This window comes from Megalops cyprinoides, chromosome 5 (assembly GCF_013368585.1).
Source record: "Megalops cyprinoides isolate fMegCyp1 chromosome 5, fMegCyp1.pri, whole genome shotgun sequence".
In the NCBI taxonomy this organism is placed as follows: Eukaryota; Metazoa; Chordata; class Actinopteri; order Elopiformes; family Megalopidae; genus Megalops; species Megalops cyprinoides.
Window position 1 is genome coordinate 19874858 of NC_050587.1, and position 12556 is coordinate 19887413.

A 12556-nucleotide genomic window follows, 5' to 3' on the forward strand; every position below is an offset into this window, starting at 1 on the left:
GTTAATTCATTACAGTAAGGATCGGGTGAGCCCCTAGGAGGCAGTAGTGATCTAGTTTGTGACACCATAATTTGCAGGGTAGGACAGTTGGTTGCCTGGGCCCGGAGCTCAGAGCTGGGAGTGTGGAGGCAGCAGCGCACAATGGACCGTTTCTTTGCACACAGTCGTACATTGACTCCATGCTGCATATCCAAACCAGCTGGGACATGCTGCCACTGAGCAGGAGCCTCCAAATAAAGATTGACAGCCGTCAAAGCCATTATAAATCCTCTGACCGGCCTAACAGCAGGGCTGCCTGCACTTTAGCCTTGCCGAGGGAAAATACGGCAGACGGGATGACAACGCACACATCATTCGGAACACCGTGCTCTGACAGCCGTCACATTCAAGGTTGAATTCCAAAGGCGGATGCTGAGATGGGTGGATGTCGGGAGGGAAAGGCACAAACTGCCCTTCCTCATGAGAAAGGGGACCAGCAGTTCTCCTTTCCAGTACTCCCACTCCTGTTGGTATGAATATTGGCCATAATTATAATATTACATTCCAATGCATGCTTAACTATGCACTATTATCTATTTGCGAATCTGTAATGACATACAGTTCGGCAGATATGAATTTCAATATGATAAGAGGCATGTTGATGAAGATGTGGGAGTATAGTTCTTTGTCCTAAGAAGGGGTTGCACCTTGCCGTCGCCCAAAGTTGTTGAACTCCCGGTATGGACATTATACACAGGAATGGCAAAAAGGAAGAGATGGGGTTGAGGAGGGATGCTATGAACAGCTGAGATGAAAAGGATGTGGTAAGTATACTTTAGGATGGGACAGGTTTGTTCATTGCATAGGGGATGTCTAAAATTCTCCCATATTTTTGTCTGGAACTCCAGTTTTGCATACTAATTTATATGTTATGTCTTTTTGATAAATAGTGCTGTGCTTATTTTATAATTCTGAGCTTTTTTAGCTTTTGGTTTTTTGAGTTTGAATTGGGATTAAGTGTCTCTTACCCTTTGAATCACATGCAAACCACACCATTTTCAAGGTTACTGTAATTATTTATTTGTATCCATTATTGCTATTTTAATCTAATGAACCTCTAAGTAATTTGATCCCATTTTATGAATTGGAGTAATTAACTTAATTAGTCAGAATACAGCAGAACATCTGTGTATGGTGGCTGAGAAGGGTCATATCCAGGGGAGGTCCCCAGTTCTTGGCTGTTTCTCAAAGTCAAGGATGCTTTCTTGATAGGATGGGTCCTTCTGAGGCTAGGCAAGACTCCTTCCTAGCATTCGGAGAACAGATAATGGCACAGTCTAGAGAGTCTACAGGTGTGCGTCATTGAAAAGATCCTGCCTTCAATTCCGCGACTGTTGTATGTGTGCATAGGATTGTGGGTGCTTTAAGGACACTGAGGATATATGCTATGCATCCTTGAAAATTGAACAAAGGACTCAGTCCTTGGTAGAATTCAAAAGATCCTTGATATCGGAACAGTCCTTCGGCAGGATTCGATGACGTTGCATCCTTGAAATGTAGCCGTTAAGGATCCTTCCTTGACTTTGAGAAACAGCCCCTGTTTCGAAATGTGGTACTGTCCAAGTACTTTATATGTGGCTACAGATTGTTGTGCAATTCTTTCTATATTAGGTGTGGTAGGTCTAATTCAGCATGACTCTAGTTTATTATGTATGAACCTGTGTGGAGATGGATGTAGGTGTAATCTGTGCTTAAAATACATTACAGATATGGGTTGTTGCCAGGGTGATGTATGCGATGAGGTCGCCCTGTGCTCATTGGCTCCCCTGTGTAGGACACTTGTGATGGTGTCTTATTAATGACAGGACATCACCTTCAGAGGTGAGCATTAGCCTGGAGAGATCAACCCTTCCCCTCTCACATGATGTCTGATATGTCAGACTGATGCAGGGGTTCAGCCTTGGCTTTAAATAAACACACAGGTTGACATGCATATGTACAAAAAGCCTTCTGCAAAAGTGTATTTGGTACATATTTGGGCAGAAAGTGTGTGTGTGTGTGTGTGTGTGTGTGCGTGTGCGCGCGTGTGTGTGTGTGAGACATGAATCTAGCTTATGCAAGATGTGCCTTTAATCAGTTCAGCACTCCGTGTCCTCATAAATACATTCTTGAGTTTGCGGAGAGATTCAGGGGAGCGTTGTTTTGAATCCGTGCTCCCTAGGGAACGAGGCGTTTCCTTTGAGAAAGTTCACTGTGGCCTCAGCGTGGCAGAGAAGCAGTGGAATCAAAATTCACGTGTGCATTTCAGTATTATTTCAGCGATAACGTTCTTTTGAACTGACGTTCTTTTGACATTGAGACCCATGGAAGAGCTGGACTGTATCTGCCAAGTGTCTGTCATGGATTGTGGTCCAGAACACAGAACAACTGATGGTATGGGACTCCCTTATATATCAAGTGCTGTGCAGGGAATCACCATGGCTTGAGCACACTAGACAGAAATACATGTCAGTACCCTTCAGTGCCCTAACATACATAATTAATATCTGCTATTTTGCCTTTACTGTATACTGTAGACATCTTTAAATCTCTCATAGTATTTGCATCAGCAAAAATGAAAGAGTGGTGCCTTTAATTTGGGGGGAGCCGGGAATGAAAAGGCGTGTCTTTATTAGATAGATTTATTAGGGGAGCTGGAAGGAGGAGGGGCTATATATTGCAGGGTCAGATTACAAGGCTGATGAAAACACCCCTTGCAGGTAATTTGTTGAGTGGGCCCTATGAAGCCCCTGATCTTTTTTAATGATAATTGCTGCCAGTGAGGCGAGGTGAGCCCAATCATCCGAGGGGCGGGAGTGAAAAGCAGGTTTCTCCTGTCAGTTTCAAGCCCCTCCATCAAAGCTCAAACGTCTTCATGAAGGGTTCAGCTGGCGAAAAAGGACATTTCTCTATTTTCCTTTCTCTCGCTCACATCTCTTTCTTTATCTCTTTCTCCTACATCACCCACAAATCCACGAAAGGGCCTTGCTTTTAGAAAAATGTTATTGAAAGTCTCGCAGCTGAGGGCAACATTTTGAAGAGATTACCTTTCATTCTGCTAATTAATTTGGGGAGTTTACAAATTTGACAGGGCTACAACCTATTAGCACAGATTTATTTTAATTAAGGTCAGCTGAAAGGGCTTTTTGGTGCTCAGACTGACAGGTTAATGAATATTAATTCTACAATACCCCCAAACTTTCAAGAGGAATTATAAATAGAAAAACAGTGTTTTTATTATTTAAAGAGGATGCAGTTAACTGCTGTATCTCCTCATTTTTATTCAGCTGTTGTACTGTAATGTCTAACAATGCAACTTGTTTTCTCCTAATGCCCAGTGAATGTAATTAAATATATTAAAAAAACCTTATTTACTCTTCTCTACATTTTCATCTTGAAGTCAAAACCTGGACAAAGAATCTGATCATCATGGTACATGTTAGTCATTCATGTAGACTTAATTAATAGTTAAAAAAAAAAAAAAAATATATATATATATATATATATATATATATATATATATTAATTTTTTCCACGTCACATTCTTGTCTGCATTGAACTTGTGTGTGCATAGTGTGTCTTCAGTGGGTGAGCTCTCATAATTACACAGCTCAGAGTGAGGAATGACAGTGAGTTCCCAGTTGAATTCGTAAGTGCTCATGAAAATAAGTAGATTCACTGGTCAGCACAGTTCCTGGATGCTCACTCAATCATCCAATCAAATTATTTCACCACGCTCTGAGCACTTCATTCCAAGTGCATCCATGCTCACTTATTGCTTGGAGCACTCCTCAAGCTTACTTATTACTATACTGCTCACTCTTTGCTTCACATGACAGTACATCAAATTCAGTCATGCTCAACACTTTTGATGAGCCTTTCTCTTTGAATGCTGAGCAACATAACTCGCTCACAACTGTATGCTGCTCTGTCTCCTCTGTGATTCATTGTGATTGGGGGCTTGTAGCACAAAAGAAGTTCAATTAACTTGAAAAAGCACAAGTTCAGGGACAAAAGAATGACACTTGCCATTGACAATTCTGCAGTCCAAGAGTTTGATTGATGATTCTTCAAGCTCTACGCACACGTGATCTTTATTATGACCAGCTATTCACTTGTTGCAATCCTTCTGCCCTCTTTACTTCCTTGTCTTGAATGTTCCAGTTGGCAGCAGGAGGTTCTGGTGCTGTCTGTGTTCCTATGCCAGATACGAATATTCTGTTAGACCACACCCACTGGAGAATATTCATAACAAGCCAGAAAATCAGCAATGGCAGAGGCAGAACTTCCAATGGGAAGCGCACAGACCTGAATATCTGGTCCACGTATACAACATACAGAACACCTTTGTACTAGGGACAAACAAATCCCGATTTTACTGTAGATCCACACTGCAGGACCTACAGGAGAGCGTTTGGAGGATCTGTGGAGCGAACAGCCACGGTCGCGTCTGGAAGTGGGCGTTTTGTTTACACGTCCCACAGATGTGACTCATCCCCTCCTCCTGCCCCCTGTGGATTAGCTGCATCTGGGGTAATCCGTTTCCGTGCACTCGGTCTTACTCGCACACTGCTTTCTCTCCTCACCCCGTCCAACTTCCCACTTTCTTGTCTCCGAGGGATGCCTCTGAGAGAAGGCTTTTCAGAAAAGAACAAACCAGTTAGTGCGTTATGGCATGGTCTTTGTGGCATGCCTGATCAGAGAAAATGGTAATGGTGGAATTATTGTTCAAAATAAATAGGAAATCAGTAAATATTAAAGTGAGCTAAAGTACTGGTGATTGAGCTTTAAATGTCCTGCAGACTCTGTTAAACTAAAAGAGTATTGATAAAAACACACTGGTTATTATGCTTAGTATGTTTTCATAGGTGTATGATATGCTGTAGTTGGAGAATGTATTGTAGCAGTGTCAATCATTCAGGAAGTGCATGAGCTCTTTTGCACCAGGGTGCCTACCACACATTAGTTTGGTTGAAAGGGAGTGATATAGTGAACCACTTATGTTAAGGGATAATTAAATTAGTGTTGTCAGGGTCATGGGGTGCCCCCGCATTTTTGCAGCAAGTGCCACTGGATCTTTAAGGATCATAGTGATTCAGGGCCTCAGTTAAGCATGTCATATGAAGCATGGTATTTTTACTGCACATTGTCCCTGAGGCACTGGCTTACAGCATGGTCCAGAGAGACAACTTCCCCCTCCTGGCCCACCAGTAAGACATCTCACAAAAACCTAGTTTTCTCAGGAGGGCTACCAATAAATCCAAACCCCACTTAACTTCAACCATTGGGCAGGTAAAATCTACATAGTGGTAAGGGTTAAAATAAGAAGAAACATAGTTTTTTTTTTCTTCAATATTTTCTCAGCATGAGAAAAATTCTGTGGCTGCTCTTTTTCTCTGACATTATTTAAAAAATATTTTTGTAAGAAAAAGTGTATGAGATAAATTATAAGTGATGGATACTTGATTAAAATGCAGTCACGTTAGTAGCTTTTAAAGACCTCATTAGTCCACTTGACATGTTTATTAATTAAAACTCCCCTCATTTTGATTGTTCGTGCCTCTCACAATTATACAAGGGTGCTCCTACTGATAAGCACTTGTAGACTAACATATACATTGTGTGTGTGTCATTGGGGGATATTTTGTCTTATAGTTCTTTAAAATTTCATTTGCTCTTATGAATCCTTACTGTTAAAACTGCCCAGTCTCAAATGACTTTGCATATTCTTGGTGCACTAGGGACTCCCCAACAAAGTGACAGTCGACTGAAACTGAAATTTTACAGTCTCCTTCCAACACAGGCACTGAAGGATTAGCGGTTAAGGGTTAGGGATATAGTACTGGAAAGACAAAACTCCATCCATTGGTTATATGCATTCGTTGCTGTTATACACAACAAAGTGCCACAACATTAAGAAAAAATGTTATTTGTGCTGTTTGTGGTCTGTTTGTGGTGAGCAACTACTCAACTACTCATTCAGACAAGAAGAATGCTCTCAGCAGTTTAATTGTTTGATTTGTTTATTTTTATTTTGTGACTACTGAAAAACATAAAGCCAAAGCAAAATTGCAAAACAACATATGGTTTATTATGAAGAAATCGCATTTTTGACAGGATGCGTCTATTGTGAAGAAAACATTCTTGCTGACATTCCTCATGTGATAATATATGCAACTAGTTGTGTACTTCTTTTACAAATATATAATGGATTAAATAACAGTTGGCTTTTTTAATCCAAGCTTCTGGTATGAATTTCATATTTCTTCTTATTAATTCTTCACAGCTGCTTTCTGTTGAAAGAGCTGAGTTTATACAGTGGAAAATGTGGTGTCCACACCTTGCTTATGTAGAGCTCCATCTGGTATGTTATGAACCTCTGTCCAGTTAAACACAGCCATCATGTTAACATCTGGACCCAGTCATCCAATCAATAAAATGTCCAGGTACACCTCATACATGTCTTCTGTTTATTTATGTGCATTCTTTTGTGCCTGCTCTAATTTAATATGCCACAAAATTTTTAGCACACAGTTATGCTTGGAGAAAGGTTATAGAACTTGGGGAAGTTGTGGTTTGGGATAAGGTAGGGAAATGAGGCAGCAGTGGGGACAGGGATCCCAGTAGAGGGCACGTGGTTGGCCGAGTTTTTTGCAAGGCATGAAACAGACAGCAGAATTTTTTTGGCTTCTCTCGGTCCAGCGGCTGCTTGATTCTGCTCAGGCGCCCGTAGGAGTGGGGCGGGCACTAACAAACCCTCAGAGTACTGACACGGCCAGGCTGCACGCACGCTCTCGGCTTTCATCGCAGTTCTGAAGTGAAGCGTGGAGTGAACTTGGCCACACATCTTTCGGAGTTTAACTCTCCGGCTGCGGCGCTGAGTGAATGTGTGCAGGAACCATTTGAAGCGTGATATCGAAAGGAAACCACGAGATGTCCCACTGAAGCCTCAGGGGCCTCTGAGGATCCATGGAGGCCATTTGATGAGAAATAATATATGAGGAATCATTAGACCAATGAGTGGAGAGAAAGAGAGAGCTAAGTGCCAAACAGAAACACTTGTTGGTCATTGGAAAAAATTTCAATGATTAATGGAACACAATAATAGAAACGGACATATCCATGAAGCTTTAGTCCATACTTGATTGTGGTGCAGTTACACTGGTGCGATGTTGTAAAACTATTGCACCCAGTGTGTTGAATAGTACATGGTTAGTTGGCCACAGCCTAGGTTTGACCTGTTTTGAAAAATTTAGATTGGCAAAGATGAGGTGTGTGTGCCCATGCGGAACCTACTGTACTCCAGATCCATGGAAGGCAGCTGAAACCTAGTCTACACACAGTTGGCCATGATCATGTGCACCTGAGGCTTTGCTTGCAGTTTCTTTCAAATATTTGACCTTCACCACAGCTTACAGTAGAATTTTTGACATGTTCCCGTGGCTCTACAGGGCACATTCAAAGTTCTGTGAAGTTTAATAAAAAATACATTTGTTGTTCCATTGTAGCTATTTGAAATATCATCTCCACAAATCAAATGCACAGATTTTTCAGTATATCCAAGAGAGGTGGAAAACAATCATCAATAGCGTGTTTTAGTTATTTGTGTCCTGCTAATCCCTGTCACAACATTGCGTAGGTCAACGTATATGCTTTGTTTCCCTGTATTACAGATGTCAACGAATGTGAAAAAGAGCCATGTAAAAATGGAGGAATCTGCACTGACTTGGTTGCCAACTACTCATGTGAATGCCCTGGGGAATTCATGGGAAAGAACTGTCAGTACAGTAAGTATGTCTTTCTTGGCTATTTCTCCCTTGCATATTCTAAGACTACTGTACCCGCTGGTGTTGAAAGGATTTGTTAAGGTTTTTTTTTTTTTTCAAAGGTCCTATTTTGTCGCTATGTCCATCTTTTAGTCTGTCTGTCTCTTTCTGTTCATCTTTCATCAATCTAATTGCACAGAGCCTTTGAGAAATGAGTTGCAGTGGCAATATATGGCTCAGAAGGACACGTGATAGAGCTTCACTCAGCCATGCAGCACTCACAACCTGACGCATGAGAGGGGCAAAGGAATCCTCAGACCTGATTGTGATGCTTCCAGTCACCCTCGGTTCTCCTTCACTCACAGATCCATTTGTTTTGCACAACATGGAGGATAATCGCACTGCATTGTGTGTTGGTGATTCAGCTACGCTTTAATAACCAACCACAGAGGCTTCAGTGGTTTTCAGGGCCACCAACTCTAGCTTTCATTTCAATCTTCTTCATTCCCTACCTGAATGTATTAAATACAATAAATATGGTCTTGAACAGCAGAGTTTTTCATACTGTTCAACCATGCAGTTCCTTATTTTGTTGCAACATTGAACTGAGCTCTGTACAATCTCTATTGCTCGGTTCACTTGCGTGCATGCATGGCATGTTTGTATTTTGTTCTCCATTTCAATATATCATTTCCTGTTGCTCTTACTCACCTATATGGAAGTGCAGATAGTTATTATGCATCTGTTGTACAAAACATCTCTGCTCTGTTAGATCCACTTATACAACTGTTGAACAATAAACAGCTTTAGTGAGATGCAGAACACAGTGGTAAGCTAGAAATGTGAGGCATTAATACAAAAGAGGCAGGTGTGTAACGTCCATGAATCAGACTTATTTGGTGCTCAAAAGCATAGTTTTGTGATTTGTGATTTATTATCAGGTCATTTCCAGTGAATGAGGAAGATTTGACAATTTATATGTTTACAGATTCTGAATAATAATCACAGATTCAAATGACAGTGAAAACAGACATTGAAGAGAAGTGTTACAAAAGCGTCTAAGTAGCTGTGTTGAGTTAAAGAAGACGAAGGGACACACGCGATCCTCTCACATTTAGGTTTGCCCTTAACTTTGACTCGAGTTTTAGCTTTTATTAGTTTTTAATGTGTTTCTTTCTTTTTGAAAAAAAAAGCTTTAGTAAACTTGCAGCCAGTTACAGTGTGTCCATTTTTAGTTACTCCACACTGTGAATACATATTCAATAAGCAATCTAGACATAGAAATAACTACACTCTCCCATTCTTCCCTGTTTGCCGGGTCCTTTATTTTACTGTCATGAATCAAGCACAAATTCACACAATCATTCTCCAAGACAAGTCCAGGATGTAGCTGATGTTATGTTATAGTATAGCTTATAAAAAAGACTAGAGACTACAAATATTCCTATATGCAGCAATAAAGATAACATTTTAAGTATAATGTGTTAAAAATTCACTTGCAGCCTCATCCGGGAGATTCTCTTAATTAAGAAATTTAACTATTTGATTAATTGAAAAAAGTGCATTACCAAACGGATATCACTAGAGATGTAAATACCTGGTGTGATATGCATAACTATGATAAAAGATTATTTGCCATTAGTATGCTGAAGATAGTAACACCTGGAAAGAGCTTCGTATTAGCAGAACATGCTGGTGACCTATGCACCTGGGAGGATAGGGCATAAATATTTTAGAAAAACAGGAGTGCAAAGGTGTACCATGTTATGTTTTGACATTCAGCAGATGGCCTTATCCAACCTGAAGGATTGAAAGTTGCTTCTAATAAAGTCATAACAAAGATGATGCCAATGCATGATGGCAGTTATGTATTTCATAGTCAACCCCATTTATTGGTTATATTTTAACAATTTCAGTAATATATTGGCATCGTAAATAATAAATTACCACAAAGCTGTAATATTAGTCCTTGGGAAAAAATTCTAAGTACTTGTTCCAATTAGAAGTGTGTTGGTAAGTCACACCAAAAAGAGAAGGGCAAAGAGTATGATGATATCTGGATGAGCAGTGCCACAAGGCTGCCAGGGAGCTGCTTTTGACTGCAGTTCTGTTGTCAGTCCCAGAGAACAGACAACTGTTGGCTGAATAATGAATTAATGTAAAACATACCTGATGGCAACCTTTCTCACAAAGCCATGTCGGGATAATTTGATCTGACATTTGCAATCTGCTCACATCTCACTGTCGGGACCTATGACTGGCATAATCATAATAAGCCAACAACAGCCCAGGCAGGAAGCATACAGTATGAAGGCAAATGTGTCACCCAAAGGAAATACAATGATGGTATGTAACACTGATATGCAACATGACACATCTTTGCTCATGTATTGATTGTAACTATCTTATTTAAGGTCCTGGTTAAGCTTACAATATAGCTTCTCTTAAAGGTCAAATTTTAGGCTTATTCATACAATGTGAGCTACATAGAAACAGCAGTAAACAAGATACAGAGAAGTTATTCAGATTTATTGTAAGGTTCTGTGAAACATTTTTTTCATTGTCATTGTTTTTTACTCTGTAAAGGACATACACTGGACCGAGAAAGAATTAAACACTGTAAAAGAAAAAAAGTATACATTTCCAAGGGCAGTCTTCTCTGTGAAGTGAATTAAAATCTTGACACAGATCCATGCAAAAGCTATCACTTTCTATAATTCTGTTACTATCATATTAAAGGCTAGTCCCATGTCTGTAAACAGCTGGAGCTGTTGACAGTTTAAACCTGTGCCATTGACCTTATGTTCATGACAGACACCAGAGAAGTTTTAAAAATCCACACAGAAAAAAATGAAATATTAAATTAATCCTTTTGGCTTCAAACTGTCTTTTGTTGTTTTAATTCCATAGTCTGAATAGGTTTTGTTGAAAAGTTCATTGCAAAGTATCTGATCTGATTTAAAGATATAGATAGCACTTGGAACACAGAATGTTTAGTTTCTGTAACAACCTGTATGGCAAGAGAAGTCAATGCAATTTGGATAGAAGTCACTTTGCTGGTAAACTAATAGTTGCCATTAGTCCTTGCGCACAAATGAACACTTAATGGTGGCATTAACACAGTGTAGTTGGTTGTATAGAAGGAAATGACACCACCCCCTAGTGTGTTTTCTTGACCTACCCTCCACAAAGTTGTTGACAAGTTACTGTCTCTGCTTAAGCTCAGTCATTGTGGACTTTTTTTTAACAACAGTTCGGGGTTCCCATGGAAACAGAGGCCCTTTTTCTCTCTCTTTGCTACTCAGCACATAGAGTGGGCCTAATCTTCCGCTGTGAGGCACAGCAAAAAAACGCTGTATAGCATCGTTGCCCCTTTGCTGAACTGTCACACTTTCTCCATGAGCCCCTGACACAGTGTGTACAGGCTATCCAAGCACACCCCGCACCAGTCTCTCTCTTTCAGTGGTCAGCTGTTGCGTTTTATTTTTATTATTTTCCAATTGTTTCCTTGCTTGTGATGTTTTTCTAGGCCATGGAAACAAGAGTACCATGTTATGGATGAGGGGTGTGTTTCCTGAGCCAGGTGGAAGCTGAGGCTTAAACCCGCAAAATGATGTGGTTTGTAGGTTGTTTCAACAAGAGCAAAATGTACTGTGTGGTCCTGTGATATCTCTGGTGCATTGTAGATCCTGGCCTAATCTAAATGGGTAAATGTTTAGTACTTCTAGTCCTGTCTGGTTGAGAAATTAATTTATCTGTATTTCAAGATACCGTAATGGGTTACATTACAGTGCTGAACATACCGTAAAACTTTAAAACTTTAAAAGCCTCAGTGTTTATTTCCTTAGAACCAAAATTAGCTGAGGTGTGTGGAAGTGACTCACTACTGTTAGAGAAAGGCTTTAATGCCTCATGTTAAAAATGAGGGGAATAATAAATTAAAAAGAGAAATAATGACTGTACTGCTGGTAGGCTTATCCTTTACTGAGAAGAAAGAATGACGTTTCAGTCATTAGAGCAGTTCAGCTCACGCAGCTCATGCTACGCTACTCCTTGTATTTTTTCATCTAAAATAGAACCACACCTCAGTTGTTCTAGCACAAATTCACCAAAAACTGGTAGGTTACCAATTAGTCAAATAAAAGTTTGACTGTTGAGTATTTTTATAACTGTTGTGAGATCATAGTGTGCTGAGTGAGAGAGAGCATGAGCACCCCATCTTTTTTGCTTTGAGTTTTCTGTAATTTGTTTTAGAGATTAGGTGGTGTAACAAGGATGTTGCACTTTTGTGCAAACCGTGTGTCCACCGTTCTTTCACAACAATGTGTCAACAGACTTAGAAAAAAGTAAAATGATCACTTCACAGAGGATGATGGCTTTTAAAACCTTAGCTTGGTCATGTAGGATTTCACCCAGTTTTAAGATCAGAGAGAAGGCCCCATCTCTTTTTCTTTGTATATAGAAAAAGATATAAAGATAAGGCCCTTTAAATATATTTTATAATTTATGCAAGCAGCAACATGTCATTTGTCTATAAGCGTATTTTTTCCAACTTGTTGAAGGTCTTAAGTCTGATACCACGTTGCATTATTATGCAAGCTACTTGTCCACTCCCCTATCACCACAAGAGGTTAGAAGGTAGGGTGAATAAGTGATTATGCAGACTGCTACTTGCAGCTTCTTTGTTGTCAATATTATTAGCCAATACAAAATGATCTACCATAACATCATAAGATTAATCATCACTACCACTACTTGTTGTATTGGCTGTT

At 39.9% G+C, this 12556-nt stretch overlaps 1 protein-coding gene across 3 annotated transcripts in view; it reads left to right on the plus strand.

Annotated features, from left to right (window-relative positions):
* Nucleotides 1-12556, plus strand: part of edil3b (EGF-like repeats and discoidin I-like domains 3b) — a 109548-nt gene that overhangs the window by 51847 nt on the left and 45145 nt on the right. For all 3 annotated transcript variants that reach the window (XM_036529006.1, XM_036529008.1, XM_036529007.1), the window contains exon 5: nucleotides 7692-7805. In XM_036529006.1, coding sequence (XP_036384899.1) covers nucleotides 7692-7805 — 114 coding nt within the window. The remainder of the gene's footprint in view (nucleotides 1-7691; nucleotides 7806-12556) is intronic.